Source organism: Chlorocebus sabaeus, chromosome 8 (genome assembly GCF_047675955.1).
Source record: "Chlorocebus sabaeus isolate Y175 chromosome 8, mChlSab1.0.hap1, whole genome shotgun sequence".
NCBI classification, from domain to species: Eukaryota; Metazoa; Chordata; class Mammalia; order Primates; family Cercopithecidae; genus Chlorocebus; species Chlorocebus sabaeus.
In genome coordinates, this window is record NC_132911.1 from 101,790,131 (window position 1) to 101,809,816 (window position 19,686).

At 41.7% G+C, this 19,686-nt stretch overlaps 2 protein-coding genes and 1 non-coding gene across 6 annotated transcripts in view; 1 reads left to right on the forward strand and 2 right to left on the reverse strand.

Moving 5' to 3' along the window:
* Nucleotides 1-5,933, forward strand: part of MATN2 (matrilin 2) — a 168,349-nt gene extending 162,416 nt beyond the window's left edge. For 3 of the 4 annotated variants that reach the window (XM_073018239.1, XM_073018238.1, XM_008001170.3), the window contains 5 exons: nt 121-273; nt 1,940-2,011; nt 2,725-2,859; nt 3,247-3,345; nt 5,376-5,933. In XM_073018239.1, coding sequence (XP_072874340.1) covers nt 121-273; nt 1,940-2,011; nt 2,725-2,859; nt 3,247-3,345; nt 5,376-5,431 — 515 coding nt within the window. In that variant the 3' untranslated portion in view covers nt 5,432-5,933. The remainder of the gene's footprint in view (nt 1-120; nt 274-1,939; nt 2,012-2,724; nt 2,860-3,246; nt 3,346-5,375) is intronic. The other variant, XM_073018237.1, reaches the window with a different exon arrangement.
* A 6,225-nt stretch (nt 5,934-12,158) lies between these two features.
* Nucleotides 12,159-16,163, reverse strand: RPL30 (ribosomal protein L30). The gene is made up of 5 exons (XM_008001175.3): nt 16,081-16,163; nt 15,920-15,972; nt 15,517-15,662; nt 13,344-13,474; nt 12,159-12,254 (listed from the first exon to the last, which is right to left on the reverse strand). The coding sequence occupies exons 2-5, from the start codon at nt 15,938-15,940 to the stop codon at nt 12,205-12,207; spliced, it is 348 nt and encodes a 115-aa protein (XP_007999366.2). The 5' UTR covers nt 15,941-15,972; nt 16,081-16,163; the 3' UTR covers nt 12,159-12,204.
* LOC119624957 (small nucleolar RNA SNORA72) lies at nt 12,783-12,914 on the reverse strand. The gene has a single exon (XR_005241117.2). It is a non-coding gene; the product is annotated as a small nucleolar RNA SNORA72 (small nucleolar RNA).
* Nucleotides 16,164-19,686: the final 3,523 nt, after the last annotated feature.

The window sequence follows — 19,686 nt, forward strand, 5'->3', positions numbered from 1 at the left end:
CATGGACCTTTCAAATCACTCCACTTAACATCTAACTGGCTTTGGGTGCAGTACACACAACTTCCAGACCCTGGGAACACAACTCTAACTACCTTCCTCTTAATTTTTCCTGCACCCTAGGTATCACTATGTATGCTGTTGGGGTAGGAAAAGCCATTGAGGAGGAACTACAAGAGATTGCCTCTGAGCCAACAGACAAGCATCTCTTCTATGCTGAAGACTTCAGCACAATGGATGAGATAAGTGAAAAACTCAAGAAAGGCATCTGTGAAGGTACTATAGCTTACGCAGAAGACCTTAGCAGACAGGGCAGCATGAACTCTTTTTTTTTTTTTGAGATGGAGTCTCACTCTGTCACCCAAGCTGGAGTGCAGTAGCACAATATCAGCTCGCTACAACCTCCACCTCCTGGGTTCAAGTGATTCTCATGCCTCAGACTCCCGAGAAGCTGAGAATAACAGGCACCCACCACCACACCCAGCTAATTTTTGTATTTTTAGTAGAGGTGAGGTTTCACCATGTTGGCCAGGCTGGTCTTGAACTCCTGACCTCAAGTGGTCCACCCACCACAACCTCCCAAAGTGCTGGGATTATAAGCGTGAGCCACCATGTCAGGCCCATACAAACCCTTTACTGATAAATTCTCAACCAAAAAACGTGTCTCCTTCATGGGCAGGACCAGCAATGCCTAGAAACAGTACAAAAAGAAGGGCTGGACACCATGGCTCCCGCCTGTAACCCAAGCATTTTGGGAGGCTGTGGTGGGAGGATTGCTTGAGTCCAGGAGTTCAAGACCAGTTTGGGCAACAAAAGTAAAACCCTTTAGGAAACAAAGTCTCTGAAAAAAAATTTTTTTAATTAGCTAGGCATGATGGCACACACCTGTAGTCTCAGCTACTTGGGAGACTGAGGAGGGAGGATCGTTTGCGCCCTGGAGGTCATGGCTTCAGTGAGCCATGATTGCGCCACTGCACTCCAACCTGGGTGACAAAGCAAGACCCCGTCTCAAAAAAAAAAAAAAAAAAAAAAAAAAAAAAAAAAAAAAAAAGATGGGGGGAACAGGGGAGGTGGGAAAGAAAAAAATAATAGCTACCATTGTTTGAGCCCTTGCTCTGTGCCAAGCAGTGTAATAAGTGTTTTGACATACCAGCATGCTTCATCCTCACAAACACCCTAGAGAAATGATCATTTAACTAAAAATCAATTATTATATAAATCAGGAGAGCTGAGGTGCAATTTCAGAACATACCTATAATTGAAGTGGAAAGGGACATAGTTCTTCCAAGCCTACTGTTAAAATTAATGCCTTTCTGCGTGGACTATTTGTTTGCAGAATATTAGACTGCCCTTTAGACTTTAGATTTTTGTTATGCATGCTTTTCTCCAGTTTACTAAGTGTGCCAGGTATGCTTACGGATAGCAGTTCTGCCCATTTTTCCTTGTACTCATGTACCCGGTTCAGCAGTTAGATCCTAGTCTAAGTGCTGTGTCTTACCCCTCTAGGGAAAGAACTCTTGAGATGAGGGGTAACAGGGAGGGAAGGCCTTTCAGATTTCTGTGAGTAGAGAATGTTTTGCCTCTTGATTGTTTCATTCAAGTTGAAATGCCTCAAGTGGAGCTGCTGCCAGTGCAACTAAAATCCCTCAACAACTTCACCTTTTTTCTGCCCTACTTTCTAGACATGACCTTTTTGGGAGCATTCTTAAGTAAGATGTACTTAAGGGGTCCAAGCTTCTCTTACGAGAGAGAATTGCCCTAGAGTGGTCATAGGTATCATGGTAATCAACTGCTTTTTTGAATCTTTGGTGTTACCAAACAAAACCAAAAGACCTTAGGTTATGGCAGGTAGGTAAGGAGGTGGTCTGGAACCAGCTTCCTGAAGAACACACACATGCCTGTGGACAACCGTCACTCCTTTTGGTCATCTTTTTCTGCTCAGCTCTAGAAGACTCCGATGGAAGACAGGACTCTCCAGCAGGGGAACTGCCAAAAAGGGTCCAACAGCCAACAGGTACAGTTTTTAAGGCAGTGTTTTTAGAAATGTCGGTGGGTGCTTCTACCATGGTTTCCCTCCAGATAAAAGTTGTAAAGAAGTGAATGTAAGTATGTTCAAATAATGATAATTAAGGCCTTTTTTCCCTCAAAAAGATAGTTAACTTTTACTCTTACATTAAGCCATATTTGGTAACTAGCATCGTTTCAGGTGACAGTGTTTTTGTTGTTGTTGTTGTTTTGAGACAGAGTTTCATTCTGTTGCCCAGGCTGGAGTGCAGTGGTACAATTTTGGCTCACTGCAACCTCCACCTCCTGAGCTCAAGTGATTCTCCTGCCCCAGCCTCCCGAGTAGCTGGGATTACAGGCGCCTGCCACCATGCCTGGCTAGTTTTGTATTTTTAGTAGAGATAGGGTTTTACCATGTTGGCCAGGCTGGTCTTGAACTCCTGACCTCAAGTGATCCACCCACTTTGGCCTCCCAAAGTGCTGGGATTACAGGCATGAGCCGCTTAGCCCGGCTGTTTTTGTTTTTTTGCTGTTTTTTTGTTTATTTGTTTTTTTAATAACGATGTTTACTCCACTGAAGGTAACAGTCTTTTTGCTTCAGTATGTCCCAAAGTAGAGCTCGGCACCAAGTGCTAGGAATACCAAGTACCGTACTCTGCTGATGGCTGTTTTGTAACCAAAAGCGTTAAGCAGGTTTGATTGCAGTTTTCTTTCTCTTTACAGAATCTGAGCCAGTCACCATAAATATCCGAGACCTACTTTCCTGTTCTAATTTTGCAGTGCAACACAGATACCTGTTTGAAGAAGACAATCTTTTACGGTCTACACAAAAGCTTTCTCATTCAACAAAACCTTCAGGTAATTCCAAGTAAAATATTACTATAAGATAACTTAATTTCAGCCTTTCAGCTTGCCAACAACCTTAGCTTAGAAGGAAAGGAAAGAAGGAAGTAGGAAATGGTATAGAGGAAAAGAGAAGAAAGAACTTAAGTAAAATGAGAACTGAAACATAAACTAAAAGAAACTGGAGAAGTGTTCCTCACTAATCCACAGTAAGGGCCACTTCCAGTGTTGAAAGCATATACAGCGCTTTCCTGGTATTTACTTTACTGGATCTGGCTGCATGGAAAAAGTGGAACATGTCTTTCATTATGGTTTCCTCCATATGCTGATTCATTCCTATTATTATGTGTCTGGGAAGTCTGGTGGATTCTAGAGGTGAACACTTTCCATCTGCTTTCTCAGGAAGCCCTTTGGAAGAAAAACACGATCAATGCAAATGTGAAAACCTTATAATGTTCCAGAACCTTGCAAACGAAGAAGTAAGAAAACTAACACAGCGCTATATCCTTTTCTTGTATTATGCTTCTGTATGGAATGCAAAGAATATTATCAAAACTTCACATACACTCTATGTAGGTTTTATCAACTGAAGTCAATCCCATGAAGTCACGAACAGTGAACTCCAGGAAAGGCTTTTTGCTTTAAAAAGCAGCCTGACAGGTGTTTGAGAGACAAGGGCAAGCCAAGCTTAGTAGCAACAGTCAAGCACTTAGTTGCCATCGGCCCTTCTAGGGGGCTTAGCAAGAAGGCCCGTCGGTCAGCATACAAAGTAAGGAAAAGAGACTGACCTAACTCCCTCTCTGCTAGGAGGGTATGTAGGACATGAATGAGGTCTGAAGTGCATCAAAGGTACAGCAAGTATAGGCAAAGAATGTAGAACGAAGAGGTTTCAAACTCAGTCTAAACTCCAAATTTTCCTTTAGCCCAAAGGAACACCACAGCCACATACGGATTCAGTGTGTGTAGTTTCTGGAGGACAGGGGTGGTTGTTTTTTTTTTTTTTTTTTTTTTTTTTTTTTCTTGGCAGCAGAGATCTTCTCTTATCAGCACTCTAAAAAATGAAACATTCCACCAAGGGAACAGCAGGATCCAGTGATTCATTAAAACAATATTACAAATGAAAGGAATGCTTGGTGATAATAAAGAAAAGAGGATTCGGTGCTTTTGTATATTGAACACCCTGCCAAGTGCTCTAAACTTAAAATTACAGTAAGCGTACTAAAGCTGGCTGATATCTCAAGTGCATCAACTAGTCTATAGGGAAATGGCTTAATTCTGAACTATCTATCTCTGTGCCAAAGGGCTTATGTAATAAGGAACAACAGCACAGAGCAATTCCATTTCTGAAAGTTGGAAATATGCTCCCTAAAGTAAAATGAAATAATCTTCCTGAGAGTGGTTAATATACATTGACGAATCTGGGCTCTCATTCTGCCCTCAAGTGGGCAGATAGAGGGTATTGAGGAGCTTACAGGGTAGACCAATACCTATTCTAATGCCCTTTTCCTCTCGCTTGCCTGTCCCACCCCAAAGTTCTCACAAGAGACTAAAGAAGGTATATTTTTACATAGGTCAGAATTCCTCAAAACTGTGGCCTTATGTGGCATCATGGTGAAAACTCCCTATCTGCCTTTGCTTCTGACTTCGTATCTTACTTTCCAAGGTTGAATTCTTTCATTGTCTTCTCTTCACCACATTCTCAACAGTATCAATTCTGGCTCTTAGCAGTGTGCTATGGCAAACTAATTTACAAGCATTAAGGGTGGAAGTGGAATTACAATTAAAAAAAAAAAAAAAAAGACTGCAGCTGGGTGCTGTGGCTCACACCTGTAATCCTAGCACTCTGGGAGGCCAAGGTGGCCTTGCTTGAGCTCAGAAGTTCGAGATCAGCCTGGGCAACATAGGGAGGCCTTGTCTCTAAAAATTAATAAATAAAATAAATAAGGCTGGGTGCAGTGGCTCACGCCTGTAATCCCAGCACTTTGGGAGGCCGAGGCAGGCAGATCACCTGAGGTGGGGAGTTCGAGACTAGCCTGGCCAATGTGGAGAAACCCTGTCTCTATTAAGAATACAACAAAATTAGCCGGGCGTGGTGGCGCATGCCTGTAATCCCAGCTACTCAGGAGGCTGAGGCAGGAGAATCACTTGAATCCAGGAGGCGGAGGTTGCAGTGAGCCAAGATCGCACCATTGCACTCCAGCCTGGGCAACAAGAACGAAACTCTGTCTCAAAAAAAGAGAAAAAAAAAAAACCAAAAATAAATAAAATTAAAAAGACAAATTCACACTGAGCTATCTGGCTTTGATGATGTTTAAAAAAAAAAAAAACCCAAAATATTTGTCTTAACAGAAATGTTAAATGAGTTCTATAAATTTACAAGTCAGGGTTTTAAAATACTCGACAGAAATGGGGGAAAAAAAACCCAAAACCTTTTGTATTTCAGAAGCCAAAATTTTACATGGATAAATCAAGTTATATTTAAATGTAAATAAAAATAGACAATTCTTCATCTTCCTTAATTTGAGATTTACTAGAAGAAATGACACAGAGAATGGAAGCCCTGGAAAATCGCCTGAGATACAGATGAAGATTAGAAATCGCGACACGTTTGTAGTTATTGTATCAAGGATTACAATGAAAGCAGCGCAGAGCCCCAAAGCGCAGGCTATTGTTAAATCAATAATGTTGTGAAGTAAAACAATCAGTACTGAGAAACCTGGTTTGCCATAGAACAAAGACAAGAAGTAGACACTAACTTGTATAAATTTATCTAGGAAAAAAATCCTTCAGAATTCTAAGATGAATTTACCAGGTGAGAATGAATACGCTATGCAAGGCATTTTGTAATATACTGTGGACACAACTTGCTTCTGCCTCGTCCTGCCTTAGTGTTGCAATCTCATTTGACCATACGATAAAGTTTGCACAGTCTTACTTCTGTAGAACACTGGCCATAAGAAATGCTGTTTCTTTTGTATTGGACTTTACCTTGATATATGTATATGGATGTATGCATAAAATCATACGACATATACTTGTGGAACAAGTTGGATTTTTTATACAATATTAAAATTCACCACTTCAGAGAATGGTATTCAGTGCAAAATTCTTAGTTTAACTTTAAATGGAAGATATCTATATATGAGAAATGGCCAATATGCCTATGAAAAAAATGCTGAATCTCATTAGTAATCAGGAAAATGCAGGTTAAAACAATACCATTTTTTACCCATCAGCTTAGCAAAAATGAGGATATTTTTTAACAAGTGTTGGTAAGGATGTGGAAATGTGAGGCTCTTCTAAGAATGTAAATGGAGCCGGGCGCGTTGGCTCAAGCCTGTAATCCCAGCACTTTGGGAGGCCGAGACAGGCGGATCACAAGGTCAGGAGATCGAGACCATCCTGGCTAACCCGATGAAACCCCGTCTCTACTAAAAAATACAAAAAACTAGCCGGGCGAGGTGGCGGGCGCCTGTAGTCCCAGCTACTCGGGAGGCTGAGGTAGGAGAATGGCGTAAACCCGGGAGGCGGAGCTTGCAGTGAGCCGAGATTGCGCCACTGCACTCCAGCCTGGGCGACAGAGCGAGACTCCGTCTCAAAAAAAAAAAAAAAAAAAAAAGAGACTCCATCTCAAAAAAAAAAAGAATGTAAATGGCACTCTTTGTAGAGTAAGTCTATTGACATCTCATAAAACTGAGAATGCACACAACCCTGTAAATCTAGCAACTGCACTCAGTTATCTAACTAGATGATTTCAGCACATACAATACAAAGAGACCTGTATAAGAATGTCACTAGACTCTGTAAAAGCAAAAAACAAGGAACAACTTAAACATCATCAGAAGGGAAACTGATAAACTCTGGTGTAATCCATACCACAGAAATACAACACCACATGTACAAGAATGTGCTACATCTACACAAATACATGGTCAAACTCAAAACAAAAATGACTTTTAAAAGAATGACAAAATGTTTAGCACACCATTCCTGAAAATTAAAAAAAATCAAAAATGTCACTAGTTGTTCAAAGATATGTAAATATGTATATGTAAGTATAGGAAATGTTCTAAAAGGATATACCTAAATTGAGAAAATAGAGAAGTGAGAATAGGGCCAAAGACTTCAACTTTATCAACTCAAGAAGGAACTTATAGCAAGAAACACCCTAAGTGGGAGCTTCAATAAGAAACGAAGATAGCCAAAATGACATCCTTTCCATGGAAGTCACTGTAGAGTCCAAATGATGCTTTACAAACAAGACATGTTGAATAAGCTTATGTTTACATATTTAAAGACAAGTATTTCCATTAGAATGTCCTCTTAAGGGACAGTGCAGGAGAATTGGAAGACCATCTCCTAGGCCTCGACTTTATCTGAAAATCATGATTCTTTCTGGGTATAGAAGTTTTGATTCAAAGTATTAAACCTTTAGTTTATATTACATTTGAGTAATCCATTTGACCCTGAAAACACAAGTTTTCATTAGGAAGTAATACTGGTTTGGGTTGACATTACTTTTGAGGTAGTCATGCATCACTTAATGATGGGATACGATCTGAGAAATGTCATGTTAGGTCATTTCATCATTGTGCACTTAGAAAAACCTAGATGGGGCCGGGCTCACACCTGTAATCCCAGCACTTTGGGAGACTGAGGTGGGTGGATCACGAGGTCAAGAGATTGAGACCATCCTGGCTAACACAGTGAAACTCTGTTTCTACCAAAAATACAAAAAGTTAGCTGGGCGTGACGGCAGGTGCCTGTAGTCCCAGTTACTCAGGAGGCTGAGCTTGCAGTGAGCCGAGATCGGGCCACCGCACTCCAGCTTGTGGGACAGAGCAAGACTCTGTGTAAAAAAAAAAACAACCAAACAAAAGAAAAACCTAGATGGGTACCCCACTACACACCTAGGCTATGTTATATACCCTATTGCCCCTAGACTACAAACCTGTACATCGTGTTACTGAATATGCTAGGCAACCGTAAAACAATGGTGTTTTATCTAAACACAGAAAAGGAACTTTTCAGCCTTATTATAATCTTATGGGATCACTGTTGTATATGCCGTCCATCACTGGTGCATGACTGTTGTGTATGTAGTCATTATGTGGTGCACGACTATCAGTTCTGGCATTGCTGCCAAGGTGGCTCAATTCTACTTTACTCTCTGTTGTGTTCAGGCTCCACCTAGTGGCTCAAAAGACTGCCTCCTCCTTTTCAGCAATTAAATACCTTTGAATCTAACATTTTCTCTCTCTGCCATGAGAATTTTTTTTTTTTTTTTTTTTTTTTTAAAGCTATTAAACACATTTCTCCTGGGGGAAGAAAAACCTCATGGCAAAAAAAGAAAAACAAAAAGCCTCCAACCAATGCATTAAAATCTACAGATTAATACAAGATATTTAACTTGAAGATTGTCTAAAATATTATTTCTCAATTTTCCTTGTTTTTGCCACTTGTACATCTCAGTGTAAGGGTTCTGCATTCCATTTTCATCACTTATTGGATTTAATCTGCAAAATAAGGCTAATAATAATATTGAGTGGTCAGAGGACTAAATGAGTTAACATACACACTATTTTGTAAGGTACTTAAAACTTTTATTATTTATTTTTTGAGATGGAGTCTCGTTCTTTCACCTAGGCTAGAGTGCAGTGGCGTGACCTTGGCTCACTGCAACCTCCACCTCCTGGGTTCAAGCAGTTCTCCTGCCTCAGCCTCCCAGTAGCTGGGATTAGAGGCACCCGCCACCACACCTGGCTAACTTTTGTATTTTTAGTAGAGGCGGGGCTTCGCGATGATGCCAGGCTGGTCTTGAACTCCGGACCTCAGGTGATCAGTCAGCCTCAGCCTCCCAAAGGGCTGGGATTACAGGCATGAGCCAACATACCCGACCACATTATTTATTTTTAGAGACAGGGTCTTGCTCTGTCACCCAGGCTAGAGTGAAGTAGCACCACGATAGCTCACTGTAACCTCAACCTCTTGGGCTCAAGCAATCCTCCTGCCTCAGGCACCTGAGTAGCTGACACCACAGGCCTGTGCCACCACAATGGGCTAATGTTTTTAACTTTTTTATAGAGAACGGATCTCATTACATTGCCCAGGCTGGTCTCAAACTCCTGGCCTTAAGTGATCCTCCTGCCTCAGCCCCCCTAAGTGCTGAGATTACAGGCATAAGCCACAGTGCTGGGCCCTAAAACATTTTAAATGTTCAGTATTAACTGTTATATTTTTACTCTTTAGCAGCCAAGAGTATTGGACACAAAGATGGTGCTAGAGCTAAGTATATGTTGAGTGAATGCAAGGACAGAATAAATTCTTTGCTGACCTGAGGAAAGTAATCTGGCAGATTCCCACCCCTAAACCATCTTTTGAAGCAAACAGGCAGTAGTAAATTAAATAATGGTAAATGCATAAGAAATTTAAGAACTACTATTAACAAACTTCTGAACTAGAAAGGCACAAGTGTATCAATAAGAGAATTAAGTAAATGTTTAAGCCCTAGTAGTCATCATCCACTCTAATTTTTGATAAGTGACACAAAGTTGAATACCTTGAGTCCCTGTCCTGCAGAATCTTAGTTAGAGAGAGGTAATCAATGCCATAAAAAAAGGTTCTAAGGTAACTCAGAAGCACCTGTTTTAGACTGGGTGCTAGGCTGACCCTCAGAACAAGCACAGGTAGGCCCAGAAAAGGGAGGAATGGGGGAAGGAAACCAGATTCCACTGCAGGTGAAGGGAGTAGCAAGTCTAAGTAGTAGTTGGTAGGTGGAAGACAGGGGATGGAAAACTCTTCCATGACATAGATGATTATCTTCCAGACAACCCAACTATTAATAGTTGTATTCATAATCAGCCTAAAATTTGGTTTCTTCTCTACATTCCTTTTGCTCCTGCCACCATCCCATACCAACTGCAATTCTTAACACATTCTACAATATCCAACCTCTTCTTTCAGATTTCTATTTCCATATCTAAAAGTTCAGCAGAGGTATGGAGTAAATCCAATTGGCTGGAATTTCCTACAATCCTCTGAATATTAGAGCTACCCAGACACACTGCTTTCATTATAATCAGAAAAGAAAATTGAAATGTCACCTTACACTTTCCCAGATCTTCCTGGTCAGTGTCACTTTCTCTCTTACAGCAGTTTAAGAGCACTTAATCAAAGGTAACATAGGCCAGAATGAGTGAGGAATGTTTCCTATCTACTAGCTTTAAACTTCTTGTCTCTCTAAACTTTCTTGCTGAAAGAAAGAATAGTTGTGACTGCACAAAAAGAACATGTAATGAAAAGGCAAAAACCAAATGATCTTATAGCATATCATCAATAGAAGGCCCTAGAAATCATAAATTTTCTAAAAAACCATCATTCCAAAATGCCTGCAGTCAGAAAACCACAACAGAAACCACGCAAAGAAAGGGTACACCAACATTCTGCAATATTGTAGTCTTCAGGTCACCACCCTTTGAGAAATTATATTCGAGCTAGTCAAGCTGAAGGAAAAACTAACCCAAATAGTGTGAAAAGTCAACTTATGGGAAAAACTGACCAAGTAGATAATAAGCACACAAACTGCCTTAACCACGAGACTGAAACATTTTGAACTATGAAAACACACTATTAGAGACCAGTAGTCAGACCAAGCAATTCTTGTCAAAGATTCAAATATTTTATATCACTTTGGCCACACCGGTCTCTGGTGTAAACATGAACACCCTAGAACACTTAAAATCTTTCATATATTCAGTGACTCTTAACCAGGAGAAGCTAGTTTAAAAATGTGGTGACATTTGGGGGTGATTACAATGACATGGAAGGAAAACCAAGAATGAAAAATACCTGCAGAATCTACAGCCCTCCACGACAAAGAATTGTCCCATTACACAATGTCAGTAGTGCTCCCAAATTGAGAAATACTGAGTAAACGAACTGGTAAAACTACTAAAAACCAGACTCTCCAAATATTAATATATCCACAACCTCAGATTAACTTTGGACACAAACTAAACTCATGAGCTATTCCCTTGAAAAAAAACAAACTCCTAACCCCCACCTATCAAATTGGGAACATGACCCACCCAGGGCTGTCATATAGCTATTAAGAGCTGGGGTCCTCTGACTCCAAGTGCAGTAAATGCTTGATTCTCTGCATACTATTTAGAAGGCATCCTCATTTACTGTCTCACTCATCTACCATCAAAAATTGCCTGAAAGAGGGGAGGGAGAAAAGAAGGAGCAAGAAGATTGAGTCTAAAATCCAAAAGACATTGTCTTTTCTGACACTTCTGTGGCCTCCCTCCCTCAAAGCCCAGCTGACTACATAGGGCATATGTTACTAGCACCATTCAACTCTGTAAATTAATATCTAACTAAATCATTATTTCCCCTCAAATTAATTCCTTTGAATGTTCCAAAGGATATTAACATATGAAGGATTCCCTGGGACATACTCTTGGGGGATGCAGTATAGTTTCCAAAAATGTGAATACTTAACATACTTCACAGTGTATCTTTTAGGAGTATATGATTTAAAACATACTTGGGCAAACATGGACTTAACTACTGATTATCTGGGATTACTCAGAAATTGTCCAAGTGCACCAACTACTTACCTTAGGAAAGATTATTCATTAAAGTAAAACTTTTCTTGACCTATGACAGCATTTTGGATGGAGAAACATTTCAGTTAATCTTTTTTAGCTACTCAGATTTGGTAAATTGCAATTCTGGCTAAATTCTGGGCATTTAACCTTGTTGCCTCCTAAACACACTCAAATATAAAATGCAAACAACATCCTGAGAATGGTATTACAAAAGTTGAGCATCCTAAAAATCTAGTATTAGAAAGGAACCCAGTGCCCTCCCTTTACAAAAACTGGGCTGGGATCGGTGGCTCATGCCTGTAATCCCAGCACTTTGGGAGGCCAAGGTGGGGGGATCATGAGGTCAGGAGACCGTGACCATCCTGGCCAACATGGTGAAACTCAGTCTCTACTAAAAAACAAACAAACAAACAAAAAAATACCCGGCATGGTGGCGTGCACCTGTAGTCCCGCTACTCAGGAGGCTGAGGCAGGAGAATCGCTTGAACCTGGGAAGCAGAGGCTGCAGGGAGCCAAGATTGCACCACTGCCTCCAAAAAGAAACAAACAACAACAACGGCAACAAAAAAACCCTGGAAAACAGAAATCAGGATGTGTAACTACTGAAAAGTCTTGCCACCACATCTGCCTCATCCTCTCTAATCCAACCTTCAGGAAATTGTACTGAAACAAAAATAGAGAAAAATACTGAAATAGATACAATGTTTTTAAAACAAGCAAATTTTATTAAAGGAAAATTTTGCATGGTTTACTTTTCACCAGTCTGTTCTGGCATGCTTCTAATGATGTCAGAGTCACCTAAAAAATAAAAATACAGTAATTTTACAATTTATTTAATAGCAACTGGTACCATAAAATTTCTTTACCTTTGGTTATCCCTTCTGTAGACAATGGTCTGCAAATTAGCACTGATTTTTTTTTTTTTTTTGAGACAGAGTGTAGCTCTGTAGCCCAGGCTGGAGTGCAGTGGCGCGATCTCGACCTTGGCTCACTGCAAACTCCGCCTCCCGGGTTCACACCATTCTCCTGCCTCAGCCTCCCGAGTAGCTGGGACCACAGGCGCCTGTCACTGCGCCCGGCTAATTTTTTGTATTTTTAGTAGAGACGGGGTTTCACTGTGGTCTCGATCTCCTGACCTCGTGATCCGCCCACCTCAGCCTCCCAAAGTGCTGGGATTACAAGCGTGAGCCACCGCGCCCGGCCAGCACTGATTTTTTGCAAAAGTTATCACATTACCTGTACTGTCATTTTTCTTAAGGTTAATCAAAGATAACCCAGAATCATAGCCATTATATGATCACACAAAACGATCATATAATAAAATTGGTTTATCACCAGCATTTATAAAACCAGACCTAGGGAAAGAACTAGGTCTGGGGACACACGCATGGTCTTAATATAGCGAATGTTTAGCCTGTCCTGACTATTACAAAATCAGAACAGCGAGAATATTCGCAATATTCTATGAATCAAAGATTCACAATTGGAAAACAAAATGATGTAGATTTTTTGGCACTTTTTTTTTTCCTCAAGCTAATTTTACATGTCTATTCTCAGGAAGCAAGAATTACTTTCTTCTGTTTTGCCAGATTATTCTCCCCTTATAATTTCACCTTTTACCAAATCTCTTAAGTCATTATTGCGCAGGTACTTCATCAAATGAAATTTATTATCTGACAGTAAAAATTTTAATTATAATAAAGCCAATTATAATGTGTTGACATTCATAACCAATTCGCTACAAAAGACAACTATAGGATTTGCCTTGCTATATCCATATTCTATCTGAATTTAGGAACCAAAGACATTTGCGTAGTAAGAAATACTTGTCCAGACATTACATTAGAAAGGCAAAAAAAAAAAGACTTTATGATTTAAAAAGCATACCTGGATCAATGATAGCCAGTGTACACACTCTGTAGTATTTTCCGCATGCTGTGCCCAGTTCAATATTATTTCCACTGTAGTGATGGACACCAGTTTTAGCCAACATTGCATAGTACTCTATTTCAGATTTCCTTTGGGAACCAAAAAAAGGCAAATAAATAAATGCAATACCAAGTGACTGACAGACTAAATGTTACTACTTCTTTTACTAGTGTTAATGTTCTTAAGGCCTTCAAAAAGTAACAAAATCACATACTACCCTTAAAAACATCATATTCATTATCCAATATAAACCAACATTTATATGTATCCTTTGCAAGTGAAGGGGCAACCAGCAAGTATCTACTCAACCCCTACCATGTTTAAGACAGTATTAATACTCACAGAAGACGGTAGGATGCAAATAAACAAAAGCAAAGCATTATTTGTGCAGTGGCACGATCTTGGCTCACTGCAGCTTCCACCTCCCAGGTTCAAGTGATTCTCCTGCCTTAGCCTCTCAAGTAGCTGGGATCACAGGCATGTACCACCACACCCAGCTAATTTTTTATATTTTTGGTAGAGATGGGGTTTCACCATGCTGGCTAGGCTGGTCTCGAACTCCTGACCTCAAGGGATTCGCCCGCCTCGGCCTCCCAAAGCGCTGGAATTACAGGCATAAGCCACTGCACGCAGCCCTATTCTTTTTTTTTTTTAATCTAATGAAACTGAGCCACAGAATAGTAAGTGGAGGATCCAGAATCCAAACCTTTAAAAAATAAGCCATTTCTATCACTATCCCCCATTGCCCAGAATTCTAGACAGGGAGTGACACCGTTTTAAAGTTAAAATTTCTGGCCTCATGCGTGTAATCCCAGCACTTTGGGAGGCCGGATCATTTTTAAGTCAGGAATTCCAGACCAACCTGGCCAACATGGTGAAACCCTGTCTCTACTAAAAATACAAAATCTCAGCGTCAATTTAGTAGACACTAATGGTTTTAGGAATTCGAAAGGAGTCCTATACTATCTTGCCACTCAATTATGTAGATCCACATACCAGCAATAGCGCTACAATGTACTAGTTTAAAAAGCACCTCAAGCTGGTAGCTCACGCCTGTAATCTCATCAGTTTGACAGGCTGAGGTGGGTGGATCACCTAAGGTCACGAGTTCGAGACCAGCCTGGCCAACATGGCGAAACCCCATCTCTACTAAAAATACAAAAATTAGCCAGGCATGGTGGTGGGTGCCTGTAATCACAGCTACTCAGGAGGCTGAGGCAGGAGAATTGCTTGAACCTGGGAGGCGGAGGTTGCAATGAGCTTAGATTGTGCCACTGCACTCCAGTCTGGGTGACAAGAGTGAAACTCTGGCTCAAAAAAAAAAAAAGCACCTCGGGCCCCATCCCAAATCCAATGAAATCAGAACTTGCATTTTAACATTACCCATGTGACTCCTTTGCACAGTGATGTTTCAGAAGCACTACTACAGAAGACAGGCTTTAAAGTTTCAAAGAATGGTTAGGGAAAAGCCCAACCCATGGGACGAGACCAAAAGCGCCCTCCAGGCTTTGACAATAACTAGACACCTTTTATAAAACGCTGTACGCAGCTTATGTATTACCACAGAAAATTTGGTCACATGGCTTATATTCTGCAAGGTCCAAGTTTCTTTAGCTTATTTACAACACCCCCAAGTTCAATTTCAGAACAGTGAGTCAAGCATAAACCTTGACTCTGAACTGATTTAGTGGGCTAAACCAGGTGATTCTATGATAGCCTGCAACTCCATGGCCCAGCCTCAACTTTTCTTACCTAGTTTTTTGACACTAAAACAAGTTCACACAATGAAGCACCATTAAACACCTCAAAGCTAAAAGAACCAAAAAAGCAGGACACAAAATACATGGAAAAAACAAATAATGTGTCTGTGCTTCCATCAAACCCCAATGTCCTGTTTTCACTCCTCCTGCCACACACACATTTCTCCCCCAGAAATAAGCTCACAGAAGGGGAGCACATGATTTGGGGGTGGGTACGGGAGACGGCAACGAAGGGCCAAACACCACAATCGCTACCATAATTATCCTGCAAGTGTTCGAGTTCATGGTACTCAGATTACAAGTTTACACTCCTGTATATTCGTTCACGATGAATTCGCGGTAGGCGACGCCCGTTCAGGTTCTTCGATTACCTCAAAGCTGGGCAGTTGTTAGCGAGAATGACCAATTTCGCTTTGCCTTGTCTGATCATCTTCAGAGTCTGCTTGTACCCCAGGACGTACTTCCCACTTTTCATAACGAGCTGGAGCCTAGAGTTGATCGACTCCAGCGACTTTTTCTACAAAGCAAACATTAAACACGGACCTAAGGGCCTCGTCTGCAACCACTTCAAAACTGGACCCAGCTTTTTGAAGCCAAGCCTCTTAACTTCCGAAGTCGAGGACCCCAAGTCATTGAGAGGGCCACTGGGATTCCCTCTGGGGCCCTCCAAATGCCAGCAGGCATGCTGTCAACCCAGTGGGCTCACATCTGCCCGCCCCGGCCAAGACATCTCTCCACGTGAATCGGCTTCCGGGCCTGGCCCGCCTCACTCACCGTTTTCTTTGCGGCCACCATCTTCCTGCCTCAGGTGCGGGACGGCCCCCAAGCTAGAAGAGACAGAGGACAGGACAGGAAGTTTAGCATCCGGAGTTCCAAATGACAACCCGCAAAGCTCCCCGCGCTGCCTAAACCTTGGTCAGCAAGAGCCCACTCACCAACAGCAGCCACTAAGATGGCCGGGGAGCGAGAAAGGAAAGAGTTCCCACAATGCAAAGCTCTTCACCGCAGAGCCGGAATTGCAGGACCGGAAGCGGAAACATCGCAAGCAGAAGGGGCGGAACAAAAAGCGGAGGGCCGCTGCGGGTTGCTATTGGTACCGCTAGCTAGAATGGCTGCGGGGGCAGTACGCGGCGTCTCATACCTTTAATCCCAGCACTTCAGGAGGTCGAGACGGGAGGATCTGTTGCGTCCAGCTCAAGGCCAGCCTGGGCAACATAGTGAGACCACCCCCGTCTCTACAAAAAATAAATAAATATATTAGCCGGGCGTGGTGGCGCGCTCCTGTAGTCCCAGTTACTCCTAGCTCCGCCGGAGGCTGACGCGGGAGGATCGCCTGAGCTCTGTAGGTCGAGGCTGCAGTGAGCCGGGATCGCGCCACTGCACTCGGCCTGGGCGACAGAGTGAGACTCCGTCTCAAAGAAGGAAAAAAAAGAATGGCGGCGGGGGTGTTCGCTTTCCGCCTCTGCGGGCCTTTAAGCTTCTCGGCGTTGTGTTGCTGTTTGGCTTGGAGCTGCGGTCTAACGAACCGAGGAGCTTAGATCCCGGAGGGAGCTGGAAAAGCAGACTGAAGGTGAGGTGGGAGGGTCGATGAGAAGAGGCTGCGGCGGCTGCGACCAGGGTCTTAATGCGACTGAATTCACCTTTTCCCTGAGGCGCGGCTCTTGGAGAGCCTTGTGGATGACTCCGCTGCGCCGCAGCCCCCGCATTTACTCTGCGCTTGGTAGAAGCAGCAGTGTCCTCATCCCTGCGGTCACCCAAGTTACCTGTCCCCTTCCCCTGGAGAGCTGTGGCGCCCTGCGCGAGTTTCCCAAAATTCGCCTTTTGTGTCTGTGTTAGCGGGAACTTGTGAGCCGAGTTTGCACTGAGAGCGCGAAAAACAGGTCTAATTTTTAAAAAGTATTTCTGCTGTTAACGCTGGATCTTGGTATAAATGTCCAGAGACAGACCACTGAAAATATTAGGCGCTGAAAATCCCCACCTAATCAATCAGAGCAGTGGGTAAGCTACGTGAGGGAAACCTCTTCCCCTCCTTAATTAAGCCTCACCAAAAAAACGCGTGCTGTACCAGGAATTTTTACATAGATGTATTTAATACTCACAAAATTTCCATGAGATAGTAACCCTTTTATTGTCCATTTTACATATCTAGGGCTGTTGTCAGAGCTAGGACCAGAGCCCAGGTAACTTGGGTCTCTTCACAAAGTTGATTCAGGCCGGATGCGGTGGCTCACACTTGTAATCCCAACACGTTAGAAGTCCGAGGTGAGCGGATCACCTGTCAGGAGTTCGAGACAGTCTGGCCAACATGGTGAAACCCCGTCTCTACTAAAAATAGAAAAATTAGCCAGGTGTGGTGGCTCGTGCCTGCAATCGCAACTACCTCGGGAGGTTGAAGCAGGAGAATAGCTTGAACCTGGGAGGCAAAGGTAGCAGTAAGCTGAGATCGGGCCAGTGCATTCAACTGCCTGGGTGACAAAGCGAGACACCGTCTCAAAAAAAAGTAAAAAGGCGGGGCGGGGTGGCTCACGCCTGTAATCCCAGCACTTTGGGACGCCAAGGCGAGCGGATCACAAGGTCAAAAGATCGAGACCATCTTGGCCAACATGGTGAAACCCTTTCTCTACTAAAAATACAAAAATTAGCTGGGCTTGGTGGCGCGTGCCTGTAGTCCCAGCTACTTGGGAGGCTGAGGCTGGAGAATCACTTGAACCTAGGAGGTGGAGGTTGCAGTGAGCAGAGATCACGTCACTGCATTCCAGCCTGGTGACAGAGTGAGACTCCATCTCAAAAAATAGTAATAATAATAAATAAAATAAAAATAACTTTGAATCAAGTGTGTGCCCCTCTTTGCTGAGAAATTAACCAAGTTGAATTAGATTATCATAGTACTTGCTTTAATATTTAGTCATAAATTACTTAATACTGCAAATCCAGATATTTGTCTTCCTCTATTACTCTAGTTCTATAAACAAACTCTTTTTGTTTTTTACTAATTTTAGAACTAACAGATAACTAGTTCTCTGACTTAAAGAAACTGAGACCTGGAGAAATTGTGGTGCTGCTACCTGATAGAGTAAAAGTTGAAACATCAGTCCCCCTTTTAATCCTGTGTTCTTTATTTTTTTTTTCCTGGTCCATGTTTCATTTGCGGTTGTCATCCTATTATAAAAACTGAATCCTCAAGAGCGTTTTCCATTGCAATTCACTCCACGTACCATTTGGAAATGTTTATAGTCTGCCACTGACATTAGACATTCAGATATGAATCTTTTTTTTCCATTATCGTCAAACATTTTTCTTGATATGCAGAGAACTACACCCTACCTTCAGTAGGCTAATAGTCATGTTGAGAAGGCAAGACCTATAAAGACAATTAGTACAACTCTAACTGCCATGTGAAGTTGTCGTTACAGATGTTATGTGTTTATTCCACAAACAGTACCGTGTGCCATCAGCTGTGTTGAGCCTGTGGTCATAAAAGATTCCTTCAGAAACCTTGCTGTCTATTGTCTGAAGGAAGGTATAAGCAAATAGCATAATGTGTTTATTTAGCAAATATATATGATGAATTCTTCCTCACTCCAGGCAATAAGAATATACAAAGACATGGTGACTGTTCTTAAAGAGCCTACTATCTAGCTAGGCCTTAAAGGAGAGTAATATAGGAATAATTAATTTTGTATAGACTTTCTTGTACTTTTCACAAACCTTAACTCATGGTTACAATAACCTCATAGGCATTATTATCCTTATGTTACAAGGGCTAAGATTAGAGAGAAAAGTTGTTAAATAATTTAGTAAAGGTTAGACAGGTCAGAGCTGAGATTTGAAGTCAAGCACTTTGCAGGATTAACTGAAATCAAGGAGGGGATGCATTGTAGTCAGAGAAGAGCAGAAGCAAAGCTAAAAGGTGCTCACTTCAGCAACATGTATACTAAAAATTAGAACGATGCAGAGAAGTTAGTATGACCCCTGTACAGCAATGACACACAAATTCGTGGGGGAAAAAAAAAAAAAAAGCTAAAAGACAAGAGTGGTTAGAACAGTTTGGCTGGAATATAGCATTCATGAGAAGGAAAGAGAAAAAAAGAATACAAAAGAAAAGTGGAATGTTAAAGCTTTAAATGTTACAGTTGTAAGTTTGCTTTAGAGTGGAATTATAAGAAATCATTTTACACTCAAATTTTACTGCCTTTTCTAACCTTTTCCCAGAAATTTATTTAAATCTGTGGAAATTCCTTGTCCATTACTGAATCGCCTTTGGGAGAATGAATTCTGAATGGAAGAGGCATGTTGATCAGTGATGCCATTGGGACCTGAAAACAGTGAAGGCTCTAAAATTAAATAGCCACCAGGAAAATTAAAGTTAGATATAAAATATTAAATTATTTCTAGAGATGGGATCTCACTATGTTGCCCAGGCTGGTTTTGAACTCCTGGCCCCAAGTGAACCTCCTGCTTCAACCTCCTAAAGTACTTGGGTTATAGGTGTGAGCTGCTGTGCCAAAGCTTTTATTTATCAATTTAGGAGAGAGGAGATG

What these genes read in the sequence shown, in the direction of transcription:
- RPL30 (XM_008001175.3), bottom strand. Translation starts at nt 15,940, where the DNA reads ATGGTGGCCGCAAAGAAAACG. An exon ending in TGGTGGCCGCAAAGAAAACG is followed by an intron (nt 15,663 to 15,919) that starts GTGAGTGAGGCG and finishes TTTGCTTTGTAG; the next exon opens with AAAAAGTCGCTGGAGTCGAT. An exon ending in ACTGGCTATCATTGATCCAG is followed by an intron (nt 12,255 to 13,343) that starts GTATGCTTTTTA and finishes TTTATTTTTTAG; the next exon opens with GTGACTCTGACATCATTAGA.